Source organism: Takifugu rubripes, chromosome 16 (genome assembly GCF_901000725.2).
Source record: "Takifugu rubripes chromosome 16, fTakRub1.2, whole genome shotgun sequence".
Classification (NCBI taxonomy): domain Eukaryota; kingdom Metazoa; phylum Chordata; class Actinopteri; order Tetraodontiformes; family Tetraodontidae; genus Takifugu; species Takifugu rubripes.
The window spans coordinates 6,379,916-6,396,445 of NC_042300.1; the positions used below are offsets into that span (position 1 = coordinate 6,379,916).

At 46.0% G+C, this 16,530-nt stretch overlaps 2 protein-coding genes across 3 annotated transcripts; both read right to left on the minus strand.

The window, feature by feature from the left end:
* Positions 1-443: 443 nt before the first annotated feature.
* LOC101067344 (E3 ubiquitin-protein ligase pellino homolog 2) lies at positions 444-8,451 on the minus strand. 2 transcript variants are annotated; one of them, XM_011611940.2, is made up of 7 exons: positions 7,892-8,451; positions 5,502-5,631; positions 5,035-5,136; positions 4,531-4,780; positions 4,274-4,459; positions 3,989-4,194; positions 444-3,781 (listed from the first exon to the last, which is right to left on the minus strand). In XM_011611940.2, exons 1-7 carry the CDS (start codon positions 7,911-7,913, stop codon positions 3,397-3,399), a joined length of 1,281 nt encoding a protein of 426 aa, XP_011610242.1. In that variant the 5' UTR covers positions 7,914-8,451; the 3' UTR covers positions 444-3,396. The 2 variants fall into 2 exon arrangements, with proteins under 2 accessions (XP_011610242.1, XP_003971583.1); XM_003971534.3 differs by having other exon boundaries at positions 4,531-4,728; positions 7,892-8,438.
* Positions 8,452-13,979: 5,528 nt separating this feature from the next.
* On the minus strand, positions 13,980-16,411 carry arf6a (ADP-ribosylation factor 6a). Its single transcript, XM_011611941.2, has 2 exons — positions 16,251-16,411; positions 13,980-16,130 (listed from the first exon to the last, which is right to left on the minus strand). The coding sequence occupies exon 2, from the start codon at positions 15,617-15,619 to the stop codon at positions 15,092-15,094; it is 528 nt and encodes a 175-aa protein (XP_011610243.1). The 5' UTR covers positions 15,620-16,130; positions 16,251-16,411; the 3' UTR covers positions 13,980-15,091.
* Positions 16,412-16,530: the final 119 nt, after the last annotated feature.

The window sequence follows — 16,530 nt, forward strand, 5'->3', positions numbered from 1 at the left end:
TGTGACACCGAGAGCCTTGAAAAGGCTTTGTAAATCTTTAAAAGATCACTTGAAAAGGCCTCTAACCCACGAGCGGAGGGTGAAATCAGTTCTGCACAAACTTGTGAGCAGGGCTTTTAGTTCTGGGTTGCAAAAGAGCATCCAGACTTTTTAAAAGCCTTTTAATTTTAGAAGGTTCTTTAATTTTGCAAACATTTGCGTGGTGCTGACCGCGGCTGCCAAAAACTGCTCATTTAAGCCGCAGATTATTGTAAAGCGGTGATGCAACTCAAAGCAACCTCGTTATGTGTGTTGCGCTGAGTCTCGCGGGCGAACAGCGCCACCTGGCGCCCACTGAGGGGAACTGCAGGCAATCTGCTCTTGCATTAAAACTGATTAGTGTTGTAACCATGAAATAAAAATGGATGCATTTTATGCTACAAAAACAGGAGAACACAGCCAACTCAATGGTTACCAGTTTTATTGACATGTGTATAGCGATTGTCTGTGCACCGGACAATTACAGAAGAGTATGAGGGATTATAATGCAGAACAGCTGAAGGTGACAGTAATTAAAGGGACGTCATGTCAACACTGAGGTTTGTAAGCTGTTTGCTCACCTTTGGTCAGATGAGGTTGAAAAAAAAAAAAGAGGTCTCTCCAATCTGGAATGAGGGTTAATCATATCTACAGTAACACAAATAAAACAAAAAATAATGGAAGAGGTTACAATAACACTGAAATACTGGTTCTGAATATCACTAAAATATCAAAATAACTGGGAAATGTGCATATGGACACCTATAAGTCAAATGCACACACAATAAAATAACATTAGGAAACACAGGCACGCACAAAATGAAATGCTAAAGATACCAACTTAAAATCTAGATGCCAATGAAGGTGCTGCAACTGCTCCTCCATCCACATGCCAATACATCGTTACATTATTCATCTCATACTTTTTATTCTCTTTAAAAAGGAGGGTTCACAGGAATCTAACCAGCTGAGGGAGACGCTTTTGTAGCCCATTTTCAACACTTAAATTTGGTATCGTGTAGGAAAAAAATGAAGAAAAAAAAAAAAAATTCAGGTCAATAAATGACTTGGTTGTCCTGCAGTTGTGAAAGCATCTCCACCATCAGACCACGCTGATCCTGAGCTGTCGGGGGTGTTTAAGGTGCATCTTGACTTAAAATGTGAAAGTCTGGATGCGGTAGGGGGTCTAGATGAGGGGAACTGGTGTTATTGTGGACGTCTTTCTGCAATTAACTGGTTCTCATGGACGATATTAGCATAGAAGTACGAAGTGACAGGGTTTCATTCACATACATCACACATCAAGTATGCATAACTCCTATTTTTTTCTTCTTTTCCCCAAAGGTCAAACACAGAAACGCTGCAGGGTTTGGAAGACATCTTGTCCTGCAACAGGTTGGCATTCAACCGTGCTTTTTTCCCCCCTTTCTTCTTTTAATAGTTAACGTGTAGTGTACATACCTTATGTGTACGTTTGGTACATGCAAGCTAGACGAGTATTTCCATGTGAGTGTGTTATATCAACTCTTGCACACTTGAGGTTATTTGATAGTATCTGACTTTGCTAGTTCACCACGCAACACCATCATATTCAGTTACAAAAATAGTATCACAATATAGACCATTCAATATGAGCACCAGGGAAGGCTAAATATAGCCCGAGGATTTGGCTACATTCATTGTCTGGGCAACATTTTTGTAGATTTCTTTACGGTAGCAGTGTGTTACGTGTTTGGTGGACACAGTGTTGGCAATGTTTTGTCACTCACAAGCTCTCCTAGATCTACCACACGGTTGTATTCTGAAACATAGGACAGTTAACGAAAGGCAGTTAGAAAAATAGTTTGACTTTAACACTGAACATTTAAAAGAATCCCCGTTTCCTAACAAAATAGTTTTCTTTGAAATAAACCAAAAGACTAACACTTCTTGAGGTTTACGCGAGGTCTAACCTTTTCGGCGCTCTAGCGAAGTTCACGCGGACCCTGTTTAGCATAAATCACCAACCAGAAGTGTGTTCGAATCGAGGCGGCAGGAAAAAAACCCCCAAAAACGTTGGTTTGCGATGACTGCTTCATTAATGCATCAGAAATATGGGTTGAAACATTAAAACTGACCGTTTCAACCCCAGAAAACAAAGTAGTGTTTTTGGTTACATCGCAGATAGAAAGTGTCTGGAGCCGTCGATCACGCCTCTGGTTGAGCCCTTAACCTGGAAACTGTTTCAGCCATGTCTGGAGCCTGCCAACATAACACGTCAGCACATGTAGCTTATCAATGGAAGAGTTATTATTGCTGTGAGGGGTTCTGAAGTGGAGTTGACCCGGTTTGCGTCCCAGCCTTTGCTTATCCTTCAGTCTGCTTGATAAACGGGGATCTGCTCTGGCCTGTTCCACAGAATTCTTTTGATGTGCAGATATGACGCGCCCGTTTCCACGAGTGCGGCGGAGATAATCAGAGCATCTGCAGCTTTTCATTCCAACCTTATGCTACGCCTGGGATCTCATTTACTGGGCCTTTGTGCATAGATTTCATACCAGAAGAAGAGCTAGAAGAAACAGAAAACTGCATATGCGTCACAAAGCATCCTGATTTGAACTATTGGTTGACTTTCCTTTGAACTTAACATTTGCTTCAGATCTCACCGTGTAGCCGCTCGCATCTACTGTAAATAGTGAACTAAAGGTAACTGTTGCAGGACCTGAGGCCAGATGTGTCACGCTGTTCTGCTGTATAAAGTGCTACCAAAACCAGTAATGAAAAGGCAATGACTCGGTTGCAGCATCTCACTATTACAGTATTAGATTTCAGAAACTGAGAGGCGGTGAGGAGTTCAAGCCACAAAAGTGCAAGAGGTAAAGACACGCGGATGCCGCAGACGTGTAAAGCACTGCAGGCCGCCTAAATCAAAGGCCATTCCTTTCCCAAGTGCAAAAAGCCTGGCGTCGAATATAGAAAAATAAATTTTCCGTTTGCTTTCGTGACACCTGTGGAGGGTTGCGTCGCTGAATCATGCAGAAGTCACCGACGAGGGTCAAGCAGCAGCATTTAAACTCCTTCATACGTTACGTTTGAAACCCCCGCTCACGACACTTGGGTAGAATTGGGCTGGAATGAAAATGTCATGGAAATATCAGGCCCATTTTTCCAGATCGCACGTCAATCAGCCAGCGTGAAAGGATAAACAAAGGGAAGGATTCTCGTACCCTGAGCTGCATTCACAATAGCAGTGACACCGTTCCTCATACATACCGAGTGTGTGGAGGAGTCACAGGTGTGACAGCTTCCTACCCAAACTGACCACTGGTCAATACGGCTGCAGGAATGAAGCTCGGGTATCTTCCTGTTACTGTGGTTGTGGTTTCTGAGGAGTGTCGGTTAGTCGATGGGGCCCTGGAAGATGAGCCTCGCCCAGCCGGGTGAGCCGAGCGCCGTGGAGCAGAAGGGGCAGATGGGCCTGAACGCGTGCGTCCCGTGAGGGAGCGGGGTCTCGGCCCAGTACCTGGCTGTCCTCTCTGAGGAGACGTGGCCGCAAGGTACAAAAACGTGTGTGGGGGCTCCGGCGTCCATGTAGACTGCAGGCTCACAACCCAGCCACAGGGGCACGTAGGGGCCCACGCTCCTGCACAGGGGACATTCCCGACGGGTCACGCAACCGTTGGTCTCTCCCAGATCCTCCTCCTCCTCGGATCTTTGGCCCCAGTCGTGGCGTCCATGAACGTGGCCGCAAGTGAGGTATACCCAAGGCTGACGCTCTTCGAGACTGGCATCAGAAGAGGAATGTTAAAACTGGGGATCAAATATCCACACTGCAGCCTCTAGTAGACCAGGAAACCGGCCTCCAGCATCCACATGCATTTTTCAGTGCATCATAGCAGTTTTTTGGGGGAATTTGGGCCAATTAGAGTCAGTAAATAGTTCATATTAATTGGTAAAGATCTAAAAATAACTCGTATGCTGGAATCTGTACCTGTGGCTGCGCGGCAGGCTGGGGAACGCCAGGGTGTTGAGCCCCACGGGGCACTGGGGTCGTGATGCATTCAGTTCCTGGCGGAGAGCTTCAAGGTGGCGCAGAGTCGGGGCGCGCATCAGACCCTCGCCTGTCCGCCACAGCAGGGTGGCGCCACACAGGTCCACCAGCGAACCGTCACGGAGCGCACTGGTCTCGCCCTCCGCCTGCAGAGGTCAGAACAGCAACAAGACATTGACCCAAACTGAAGGGGCAGATAATTCGATAAAGAAAGCAGCAGCGGACCAGTTTGCCCCGGCTGGGTCCGGATCGCGTTTCCCTCAGTGCGTACACGTCTCCGCAGACCGAGATCTCCCTCCACAGACCCTGCTTAGGGTCTTCGGGGAACCCATCGGGGTGCATCACCAGCACCCCGTTGGTGGTCAGGCCATCCATGTGTCCATCAGGGTTTTTCCATTTGGTGGCTTTCTCCTGCAACAGAAATGGGATTCAAATGAGACAACCGCTGCTTGTCCAAAAATACGTCTGCTGGCGCTGCTCACCCCTAAGAAGATATTTTTAGAAGAATCAAAGCCGGCGGCGTAAATACGCGCCGTGTAAGGTGGGTTGCGTTCGCACACGATCCGGCAGGCGAAGCGGGAGATGGTGCTGGGAGCGATGGAGGGGTCCTCTCCGTCCTTCCCCCCACCCGAAGTGTCTGTTACCACGAAGTCGATGGGGCTTTCCGTGGAGCGTCCAATCTGCAGGTCGGTCACAGAGAAGAACCCGCCGTCACTCCGTGGTGCGTTAGTTCTAAAGGAATTTCCATGTGATAGCAACAGTTTTCCACTAACCTAAGGACTCCAGTTTCTCCATATTATCATTCATTTTAAATGTAACTAATCTGCGGCACTATAATAAGAACTGTAGAATAAAAATAGACACGCTTGGAGTTTTTTTTCAGCCACACAGATCTAAAATTACTACTCTATTGGGCTACTTCTTCAGAGGAATCCAATCATCCCTAAAGGATTGTTGAACGTTGTTGTCCGCCTGTGCCGTCTTACCTGGAACATATCAGTGTTGTTGTCATGGCAGTACTCCACCACCACCGTCTGGTTCCGAGACAGAGTGAAGGAGATGCTGTGCTGCCCGCTGCTGTGGACGGCCTGCAACAGCAGCAGCAACAAAAGGCCGTTCTTACACATTCTGGAACATTCTCCAATGACTCTGACAGCTCATGTGTGCTGCTACATTCCTGTATCGGCCTTAAAGTGAACACGGTCAAACATATTGCAATTTTAATTGTTCTACACTTAAAAATTAGCATGAGAACAAGTGTGGCTGACTTATATGCTTGATGCGAGTTACCTTCCTTTTGGCTAGTTCTACCGTATATTATGTGCTCATGTGCACATGCACACGTATGCGCTACACCAGTCATGCTTCCTGCGGCGTATTTATAACTGAAAACAGGGAGTTGCAGGAAGGAAACCAACTTCACACCCCTACATGCACAGACCCACGCACACACCTTGGTGTCCTGTGGTGAATTGAGGATGTGCACAGTGCTGGGTTTGACGCCGTTGGCCTTGGCCCTACGGTACAAAGCGAAGCGGCTCTTTCTGCGCCCGCGGTCCCCGCTGGGAAGAGAGCCATTGTACCTACAAGAAGACAGAGGACGAAGAATATGGCGATAAGTCAGACGTTTCTGGAGCACTCTTTATTTCTGCCACCCCAGTTGAAGTGATCTATGAATAAGGTTCCACTGATTGGAGCCCAGATGTAGAGAGGCAGAACGAGGGGAATACAAGAGGTCAAGCGATCGTCTGCAATTTACAGCTACCTTGTTAGGACTTCTTTTGGAAAGCAGAGGTCAAACGTAACTGCCCCAACTCAGGGAGGTCTGGCCGCAGTATTTCAGTACTTCTTTTATTTCCGATATAAACGCAGAACCTATTTTTTCCCAAAAGCTCCATTTGCGGCTCATCAGACTTAAGAGCCATTTTTTCTGTGGCATTATCGGTTTCCAATAAAGCTTTTAGTGGTGAAGAGCCTGGTAAATGGCTCCACAAGCTTTGGTGGACATACTCGGTGTTTAAAGAGGATTTATTGACCCCTATGATGAAATTAATCCAGAGAATGAGAAAAAAAAAACCTTCCACCAACAAACATAAACTTCTGGTATTTCTTAGCGTGCAGGAGGATATAAAAACCAGCCATGTATCAGAGAAAAAGGCATAAGTAGGAAAATAGGTGCCCTGACAGAAATGGGAACAGAAAGATGACAATAAATATGCAAGTCACAAAGCACACATCCATAAAGGGCAGAGTCCAGGAGGATGAAATCCTGAAAAGGTTAGGGACAGGGCTGAAGGGAAGGGCCAGCAGAGGAGCGGCTTCACAAGGCACAATTTGTGCGAGCATCTGTGGCCACCACTGAGAGCGTGCTCGCACTGCATGAAATATTCACTCATTCTGCCCCTGACACAGGGTTTATTTTGGTGGAGGCCAAATCACCAGTGAGACCTCTGCCTTGAAAGTCAGCAGTCAGCAAATGTGACGCAGACATGGGTTCAAAGGAAAACAGAAAGAAGTCAGAGGGAAAGACATAAAAATAGATTTATTTTTTTTAACATTTAACACGTGAATGACCTGGAGGGGAACAAGCATTTACATGGTGTCCAGGATAACTAGTGTAATCAGAGATGGCAGTCAGCCACTGCAAAGATCGCACCGCCTGCAGTGAAGCAGACATCGACCACACGGGTCACGTGATCGCCACAGCTGACAGATGCAAAGTTCCCCCACACTTGCACAACAAAAAGGCCGGGATAGCGCAACATCCGACAGGAAGCGGAGAGAACAGCCTGTTCTTACAGAGGATGACTTCTCCCATCTGCAATTGTCAAAAATGCTCTTTCATACGGATCAGAACGCTCTTTTAGGGCCGTCCTTGTTGGCCTCCCTTCTGTTGTGGCAAGGTTTTGTGCTGAGGCGGCACACACAAAACCTCAAACGAGACATTCCAAACCCTCGGCCATGTCAGAGCCTTGGTAAATTCAAATTCAGGTGTCGATGAGGGCATCTGATCAGTATTCTGATGACGGAGATTTCCCAACTCCCCACTCCATGTGCAGCCGGTGGGGAAGAGGTAGGCCATCAGGTCAGTTATCTTTGGCATACATAGGAAGTTCTGCAGGGCAAGCGGGAGGCCTGGATATCACTCAGCCCCCATGTGTGCGTGTTGTGGCATTTCCTCTCCCCCGGGACCCTGCGCTGCCTGGTGGCGCTGCAGGGGAGGAAACGCTGTGGAAGCCGGTGGACGTCAACATCCCATCCTGCTCGCTGTGTGCTGTGCCCTGCTCACCCTGGCATGGATGGTTATCTGGCTGCCACGTTTGTTCATCAGTAATAGAACAGAAGCATTATGACTAATTAATGTGGGCAAAATGATTGGATTTTCCAGAGACTGGTATCATCACCAGCCACACATTTAGCCATTCCAGGCCCGGAATAGTATGACATCATTGGGATTTTCAGCACTGCTCAACACACCACTACAACCATTGATGAAAAGGGGCTCCATGGTAGGAGCCTTACAAGCTAGGCTTAGCACATTTTGGAGACTTTTCAGTCACGGATGATATAAAAATGTAAAGAATGGGATCTCAGGGGGAGCTGAAGTTAGTTTCTATTAGAGGTTCGTGATGCAAGGATGCATTAAGTAGGGAATAAAGGTGGGCTTGGAGGTGCAACAATAGAATGTGCATTCGAAACCACGAATAAAAGGCACCTTTTACTACACGAAATCGACAAAGCTGAAATGGTGGTCGCTATATTCCACTACGGGTGGTTCTATATTTACACAGAACCGATTCCAGTCCTGCACAATACAAGAGCATTTGGTATTTACAGACTTACCCCAAAATGACGAGTTCGCCATATTTTACCGGGTCTTTAACGGGCACATCATCTCCGTCTTTTTTCGGTGAATTCATCAGACTGGACTTGCTCCAGAAGGGGAAACAAACTTAAGAAAGACAACAACCAAAAAAAACCCCAAAAAACAACGAGTCCGACGGCGATACTGGCGAGGATAAAACAACGATAACACACGAAACTGTGGGGAGAAGATAACCGATCTCTTCTATCAAAGTTTAGCCACAGTTGGACAAAGTTTTGCTGGCGTTTTTGCGTGTTCTGTTGTTTTAATTTCGTGCAGACGCATCTTTTCGTCGCTTTTAAACCAATGTGGAGCTAGTCAATATAGCATCAAATCTGTTCTGGAGCACACGTTACAACAACGGCAGAGGGAGTGGGACACACCATTCAAGTAGGGGTGTTCCTGCGAAACATGTATCAAAATATTCAACCAAATCGCCGCGTTATGTAAAAATTCGCATTGGTGACGTCAAAACATTTTAAAATATTCTAATCGCTGTGTGGGAAAATCAGGCCACGGCGGGATTTCTATATTCCTTCCGAGGATGAACCCACCCGTGTGTTGAGAAGTGGGCGCAGCCTTAGTGAGACGCTGCCTCGCACAGATGGAACAAAATGAGGCATTTTGAAATCGGGAGGAAGTGGCCGCATCTCCCGCTGGGTTGACCACACTAATACATTTAAATTAAAATAACATGCGACTGGATGCTGTGCACGAGGAGAATATACATAATTTAGCTCCGATGTAGTGTGTGATTATGGAGTCTGACGTAATGAGATGTTCAGGGTGCGTAGATGTGGGTCACCATAAGACCCAGACTAGATTCCCTCTCTCTTTTTATCACATAGACACACATGCAAAAACTAAATTTAAAAAAAAAGTCTATTCACTGTCCTATAATACTACACCCCACATGAGGGCAGTGTGATTCAGTTGTGAAGTTCATCTTTGCTGTTGATGAGGTTGGTCAAGTGCATCCACATGCATTAAGACCTGCTGCATGCCATCCATGTTCACCATCTGTTGATGAAACACCACCATTGTTGGCAGAACATATCACAACCTCAAACAACCAGTTTACTGTTGTTATGAAAAAGGGCAGGGAAAGAATGCATTTGCCGCAGGCATTGTTTTGCAGCATTCTTGTGTGAGTAACAGAATAAAGCAACTTTACGTTTTCGCTCGAGTGGTGAGACATGTAGCGGCTTGCATGGAACAAAGGAGCGACATAACATTTGCGGCGCAGGGATGCTTTTGCATATCCCTGGAAATTTTACTTGTGCAAATTTACTGATGGCAACCTAATGATATAATGTCACATTCAAAAAGAGAAATTGCCATAACCAGTAACTCCAGGCTCTGACATTTAAAGGGACGATGACGCCGCAATGAGCTTCTACATTGGGTCAAACCAGGCAACTAGCCACATCCTTTAACTTGATTAATGACAGGCCATTATGGCCACAAATGATTTTGTCCACTCATGACATGACAACTCACCTCCTGCTGTATAACAATGGCAAACGTGTCTGTGTATTAAATGGTTGAGTCCCACACACTCTTCTACTCACATACAGGAACTGGAAAGACCAGATTTGCCTGTGTGTATTTCAGTGTGACTCTCTCCTTCTCTGGGATTAAGGTCACACCCTCCTCACTCTGTTCTATTCCCCTTCATCATATTTTCTCCGCTTCTTTTCTCTGCTCCACATATTAGCTTGGATATGCCAAAGTGTTTGGCTTCAATTATGTACAGGAATTCGTCACCGTGGCCCCAAACATGATCGTTACCATGTGATAGTGTGACACCTCCACTGTACAGCAGCAACACTCAGACATTTCTGTCATTGGTGTGGGTAAAAAAATTAGGAGTGCAGCCAAACTATGGGGCATAGTAGAGAAAAATAAATTACTGCTGAAAGTCAAACCATATTTGGTGAGCAAATCAGAGAACAAATTGTACGTCTAATTGAGAACATGTGGAATGCATTGCCTCGACTATCATTATGCATCTTTTGGCAGGCTGCATTTCAGCTCAAGCACCAAATAGTTGGGATAGACTCTGCTCGCTCCTGTGTAAACGCATGCTTGTGTGGAACGTACAGCAATGAGGACGTCTGGCTGCTCCAGTTCAAAACGTGCGTCAATGGCAGCGCTTCCTCAGATCACCTGACCTTTATCTGGATTTAATTCATGTGGAAGGCTAGAACATATTCTGCAGGGGGGGAAGAAAATGAGTTACTGTGGCGGCCTTGACGGTCATTTTAGATGTGCAGCAGCCATCTCCCACTGCTGAGTCTTTGTCAATGTTGCCATAGAGATGAAGGCAAACAAAGAAAAGGCACGTCTGTAATTCAGAAGCCTGTCTCACGTGTCTGTGGTTCAAACCGATCAGCTGGTGACACGAGAGACACGGCATTCAAAACGGGGCAACGGATATCGAATGACTTGTGATGTGGATAAACGCGATGCACAGTCTCTCACACACATTAACGAGGTCCTCTACAGGTGTTTCCATGGGCTCCAGTGGTGATCCTGCCCCCCCTCCCATCCACTGGGAGGATTTATCACAGCGTTTGTTGCAAAACACTGAAAATGAATGACCTTATTTCCAATGCGTGGAGTTTCATGTAGTCCTTCAGCATTGTGCAATGTACTTTCAAATGTCTTTTCATTCCACACATTTTGAAATATGCACTGATTTCGGGCAGCTTACAAATTATGGTGCCCCCCCATTTCAGCACTTGTGCAAGACAGGAGAGGATGACTTGGCAGCAAGGTATGCTTTACAGTCTGATGGGGGAAAATGAGTTCTAATTCCCCAAGAATATTTTCACAGGGGAAACAAGAAACATCTGTCATTAGGATTTGACCCCTAAACTGCTGCAACTTGCCATGCCTCAACACTCTCCAAGTCCTTAACACACACTCACACACTGCACCTGATCATTTTAAAGCAGGTGCCACCTCAGATGGGTGGATGCAGTGTGTGGTGGGTTATTTTAGGATTCATTTGTTGTGTGTTATTTAGGGATGAAAGTAGGTGTCTCTATTCCTGCGCTGCGTGGTGTCTCCCTGTTCGGCCTGACAGCGTCCCACGACAGACTTATTAATAATTACACAGCGTCTGAGCAACAGCCTTTGACCTGGGTGTTTTATCGCCACAGCGTTCAGCGAATATGCCAGTGACACTTGTTGGCCGCTTAAGCGCCACTCAGGACCAGTTTAAGCACAAGCAGAGACCGATATAAACGTCCACATCAGATAGTAAGGCCGCGTAATTATAGGGTAGCTGAGCAGACACGTAATTTGCACCAGAATACAACTGTTTCACTCTGCTGTGCTTAATTCTGCACCAACTATGCACGCCGTTGTTATTTTTGGAGCCACACTGAGCTGATCTGCCACCAACCTTCCTGTGTGAAGCAAGTGAGCTCTCCTAAATTCTGTCATGATACACATGTTTTCACATCAGCTTAAAACGGAATTCAAAAATCTTTGTGTGACAAAAACATACATGCTTCAGTTTCTTTTCACCAATGTAGCCACAAAACACCATTTCCTCTTCGTACTGACTTCCCTTTTTCTTTAATCTAATGAAAACCTGTGTTCTAAGCCCAAAGGTACTTTCTTGCCAGGCTGAAGCACCATCACCTGCTGTAATTTTAAATTCTCTTACATGACTTTTCAAACCCCATGTGTGCGCCCCACCCGCTGCACAACTTTGTTGCCAAATGCAAACACAGGCCTCAGGCGCCCTGTAATCACTAGCACATTGCCTGAGCAGGGAAACACAATATGTACCAGATTCTGAGGTCTGTCCAGCGCCTGGGAGCCAAGTGTCACACTGCTTGTTGCTTTTTAAGAGCATCTGAAAATGGCCTTGCTAAGACTTCCACAGGATGTGCTTGTGAAGCCTGCAGGAAAAATAATGAAAAAGATTTAGAGGCTTTAAATAAGTGTAGCAATTCAGTGATGTGGACAAAGCTGCATGGAGCCTGTTAGCTTAGCCCGAGTGTAAAGTACCGGTAAGCACAGAAGGCACACTCTCCACTATATTATTTCTAATTTGTACACTACATTTGAAAGATCCTGGTGAGGAATTCGGCCAATGTTAGAGGACAAATAAATTGACTTCCCACACTACAAAGTGGGCCGACGCGACAATCAAGCCATCGTGCAATAACTCACTTGACTCTAAAATTAGCATGAAATCTATATACTCTCCATCTCTATGGAAACAATGAGTACAGTCAGTGTCTGCCTGAGGTGGTGAGAAAACCCTGATAAGAACTGTGCATTCAGATTTAACCATGAATATATGTGCTCACAGCTCCACAGTAGAAGCTGCTCTCACAGAATTTGTGATCAATTGACTTCCAACGAAACATGCGCCGCGCATTTCCTGTTATGCAGAAATGAAGAACTGCGGTGAGATTGAAATCAAAGCAAATGTCTGAAAAAACAAATGTCCATCCAAACGTATTGTTTCAAAGCTCCCCTCTTTGAAAATTGTGCACAATGGCGGCGTCAACCCCCGCCCTCACACACAATGGCGTCCGTCTGGGGTTAAACCAGAATGGGAGTGAATACACTTCAGGTCCTCTGGGGCTTTCGTTAGAATCCAACATTTTCATAGAGAAACATATTGGAGTCCTGTTGCTGAGTTGTTACAATGTGAGCTAGCCGCAGGACTCATTGAAGAATGTCGGCGGCAGCTCCGCCAGGCAGATTTGTCTTGAAAAACCACAGTTCCATCATGAGCCCTTTAACAGGGGAGGTCACAGGTGAACCTGACAGCGCTTGACACCAGCCAGCGTGTGCAGCGCATCTGCTCCCGAGTGCAGTGACAGCTGCACAAAAGGCCCCTGACACGTGCAGCACGAGTCTCAGACCCGCTGATGCAACACCATCTCAGTTCTTCTCAACCCCAAGCCCACGATCGGCAACAGGCAGTCGAGTCATTCAGCCACAGGCCGACAGGTTCAGTCTCGTCCTCGCCGGGGCGCTGCCTTTAGCTGTTCAAATAAAGCGGTTTCACTTCAAAACCCTTAAAACGATACGAGAAATTCCTGTAATTGGCGCGCCTGGTTTCAAAATAAAGGAACCCGGTTTCGAGAGAGATAACAGGCAGCGGCGTTTGTTTGTCCCTGTCCTTCGTATTGGACACATGGCGTTTCCACACAGCAACAGGTCAAACTTCACAGCAGCAGCAGGACAAACAGCACACGGTCAAACAGAGCAAATCCGGACACGGGGGGAGCATTCCTGAACAGTGAGGCCCTGCAACGTTGTTATGGTGACATCAGAAAGTTTAAAAGTTTACTTTTTAGGAAATCTGGCAGAGTTACAGTCCTAAAAAATGTTCTAAAGGAATAAACTAGAATGAGAGTGCGCTATTATTTCAGTTCCCCTTAACAGAAGTCACACAGGGGTTCTGAGGTGATTCAGGTGAGCCAAGTGTGGATGTTTCCTAAAACTTCTTCAGTGTCACATATCAAAGTCCAAAACTGGCCTGGTAAAAGAGAGGAAAAATGAGTTAATGACCCTAAAATTCAGGTTACTGCAGTTTCTCCCCACTCAGAAAGGGCTCCCAAACCCAAGGCTGCGCGCCTGATTGGCAGAGACCTTTAATGAGAGCGTCACCTTTGACCTCTGCAGTTACACAAGCCGCCATCCTCATTAAATTCACTCTGCTTGTCGTGAGCGTTCTCCACAACCTTGAAAGAATTCCAAATTTTCCCCTCCTTCAGACAAACGCTGCTGTAGACATGTCCAACTCTGCGTCCCGCCCGGTCTCCTCAAACCTCTCCTTCGTTGTCTGAAAATGTCCGATGCGTTGAGCAAAACAGGCTCCACCCAACAGTCGCAACGAGACACATCATCATTTATTCACTGGCAGTCACGCACGCGAGTGCAGAGGAAGCAGGCAGAGGCTCACTTCTCTTTACGTCAGTTGGCTTTGACTCTTTCAACCATTCCAACTCCCCAAACTCTCACTTCCTCTTTTATCAGAAGTGGAAATAGTACTAACTCCACTAACTCATAGTGAAAAGGCATCACTTCTGTACAGATCTGGATATATTTTTATTGTTTTATCAGCATAGCAAAAAATATTCAAATAAAAAATAGCAATATCTATGAACTATGAACAGAATATCGGTGTGTGTGTGTCTGTTGCACCTTAGTCTACACGCATGAAGATGGACAACATGAAAGTTGCAGTAAATTCAGCACCTACACTGGAAATAATGGGGTTGCATTTTTTTAATGCTTGCTGGGGTCCAAAAGTCAACCACAGGAAAGCTAAATGTGCACAGCCAGCTCGCGAGTAACCACCCCCATCCCAAAGTGCAAACTCAACACACCCTCAGCTGCAGTAACTGTCTCCATACAGTGAGGAGGGGGACTGATCTGAATCGGTCTTAAGGCAGCTGAGACTAGAGAAACAGCCATGGAAGTTCTGGAAGAAACTAAATAAAGGCAGTTGATGACAAATCCAGACCCTGAAACAAAACAAGAAATCCATATCACAGTGAGCGAAGATCCTGGCGTCCACATAGTGTCTCTGAAACCCACCGCCGTGGTCGATGCATGGAACCACTCGATCACTCGCACAGGAAATAACTACGTACAAATTTCTGTTCAAGTACAATCAATTCTAAAATCATTGGAAAGGCCCCCACATCCCTATTACACATTCTTACAAAAGAGATGAGGCAGTTTGAGCCACAAAGGTGATATGGTCTCTGGATTTCAGCATCTTTCCTTTGGATATGTAGCAAGGTCATGAAAATACTGGCAGGACTGTAAATTGGTGTCCCAAAAGACATAAAGCAAAGCATAAAAAAAAAAAAAAAAAAAAAAAACTTGCACCAAGAGCTCAAAATAATAAGCTTGAAGGTATAATTCAACATTACAGATTATATAGAATGTGAACCAAAGCAAACTACTAAAAGAAAGCCAGCTATCAAATAAATTCCGGTCTTTTAAATGAAATTTGGGGTTATAGTTAAGTCATCATTACCCCCCCCCCCAAAAAAAGAAAAAAAGAATTGCTTTTCTCTTTGCATTTAAGCAAAAAGTTGCGGTAATAATTGCTTCAGATTGTGTTTTTCCACCCAATCTCAGCTACGTTTTGTTTCTCCAAGTCTTCAAAGCTGGTGAAAGGAGAAACATTAGGACTTGTAATTTGAGGTAAGCCAGGTCAGACCCTCGAATAGTCCATCCCCTGATGTCGCACATGAGGGCTGAACGTACCAATTCCTATCTCTGATTCTGGTCAGGCCGAGCTTCTCCTGGATTTCGTGGGGCTTCATGGCATCGGCGAGGTCTTGCTTGTTGGCGAAGATTAATATGATGGTTTCCTTCATCTCCCGGTCGTTGATGATTCTGTGTAGCTCCTGCCTCGCCTCGTCGATCCTATCCCTGTCAGCACAGTCAACCACGAATATCAGGCCCTGGGTGCCAGTGTAGTAATGTCTCCACAGGGGCCTGATCTTGTCCTGGCCTCCTACATCCCACACATTGAACTTCACATTCTTATAGGTGACGGTCTCCACGTTAAACCCCACGGTGGGGATGGTGGTGACGGACTGTCCCAGCTTCAGCTTGTACAAGATGGTAGTTTTACCAGCAGCGTCAAGTCCTAGCATCAATATTCTCATCTCCTTGTTGCCAAAAATCTTTGCCAGCACTTTCCCCATTTTCTTTGCCGTGCATAAATACTTGGAAGACAAACAAGGGCCCCTTAATGAGGGAAATGCAGTTTCCTCCAATGAATGGCAGCACAACTGTCAGGAGGTTTTTACGGCTGAGTGATAGTTTAAAACAATCAATTGGAACGAAGGTCTGTCCTTAATGGGTGAATGATCGGGTAGAACTAGGTGTGTATTTTCACGAGTCAACGGTTTCCTTTGAATATACAACCATCCCCTTCTTTAGGCTTCCGTCAAATCCAAATTCTCCTTTTCTTTATTCGCAAGGTCGTTTTAAAACAGCACCTTAAAAGAAAACCCTGCTGCATAGACGAGGCCTTATCCAAACCGGGGCTTTGACTTCCTTCTTGGTCGTCGCTTGTCCACACTTAGTAAATTCCAGTCGATTGTCTTTGCAGCTCGGTTAAACACGGCAAAAAAGGTTCCGTTTCTGTACTGGGGCGTCCAGGGGAAGAGCGATCAAAAGGTCATTGATTCGCCCGACTTTCTTCTCTTTGCCCTGTGACACGCGAGAAGGGAGGGGTGTTAGTAAAACAGCAACTTTGGGTGAGGCGAATTACTGCCTCTACGGATAGAAAAATCAAAGAAAAGCGTCGAATGTGAAATAGGGTATAAATACCCGCGTCTGCGGCGATTATTCCCCCAGTCCCCGGCCGTTTCTCCCCGCTCTTGCCGCCCTCTGGCTTTCTTCTTCCCTCCCTTTCCAGCCGTTCAGTCACAGCGGTGGCGGTGCTGTGTTACCGGAAAAGGTGCGGACCGAGATGTGCCGCCACTTCCTGTACAATGCTGACACACACTGATGCTGCCTTCACGACGCATATATAATATGGTCAACGCCAACAACCCCAAGTTCCTCTGTTATTTCAAGACCATTCACATCGTTAAAAAATGAGATATCC

Bases quoted from the DNA above. Each gene is read 5' to 3' on its own strand.
- LOC101067344 (XM_003971534.3), bottom strand. From the start codon at position 7,968: ATGAATTCACCGAAAAAAGACGGAGATGATGTGCCCGTTAAAGACCCG. The intron at 5,632-7,891 runs GTAAGTCTGTAA...GTCTTCTTGTAG, and splicing joins GGCGAACTCGTCATTTTGGG to GTACAATGGCTCTCTTCCCA. The intron at 4,195-4,273 runs GTCCGCTGCTGC...TGACCTCTGCAG, and splicing joins GACCCAGCCGGGGCAAACTG to GCGGAGGGCGAGACCAGTGC.
- arf6a (XM_011611941.2), bottom strand. From the start codon at position 15,619: ATGGGGAAAGTGCTGGCAAAGATTTTTGGCAACAAGGAGATGAGAATA.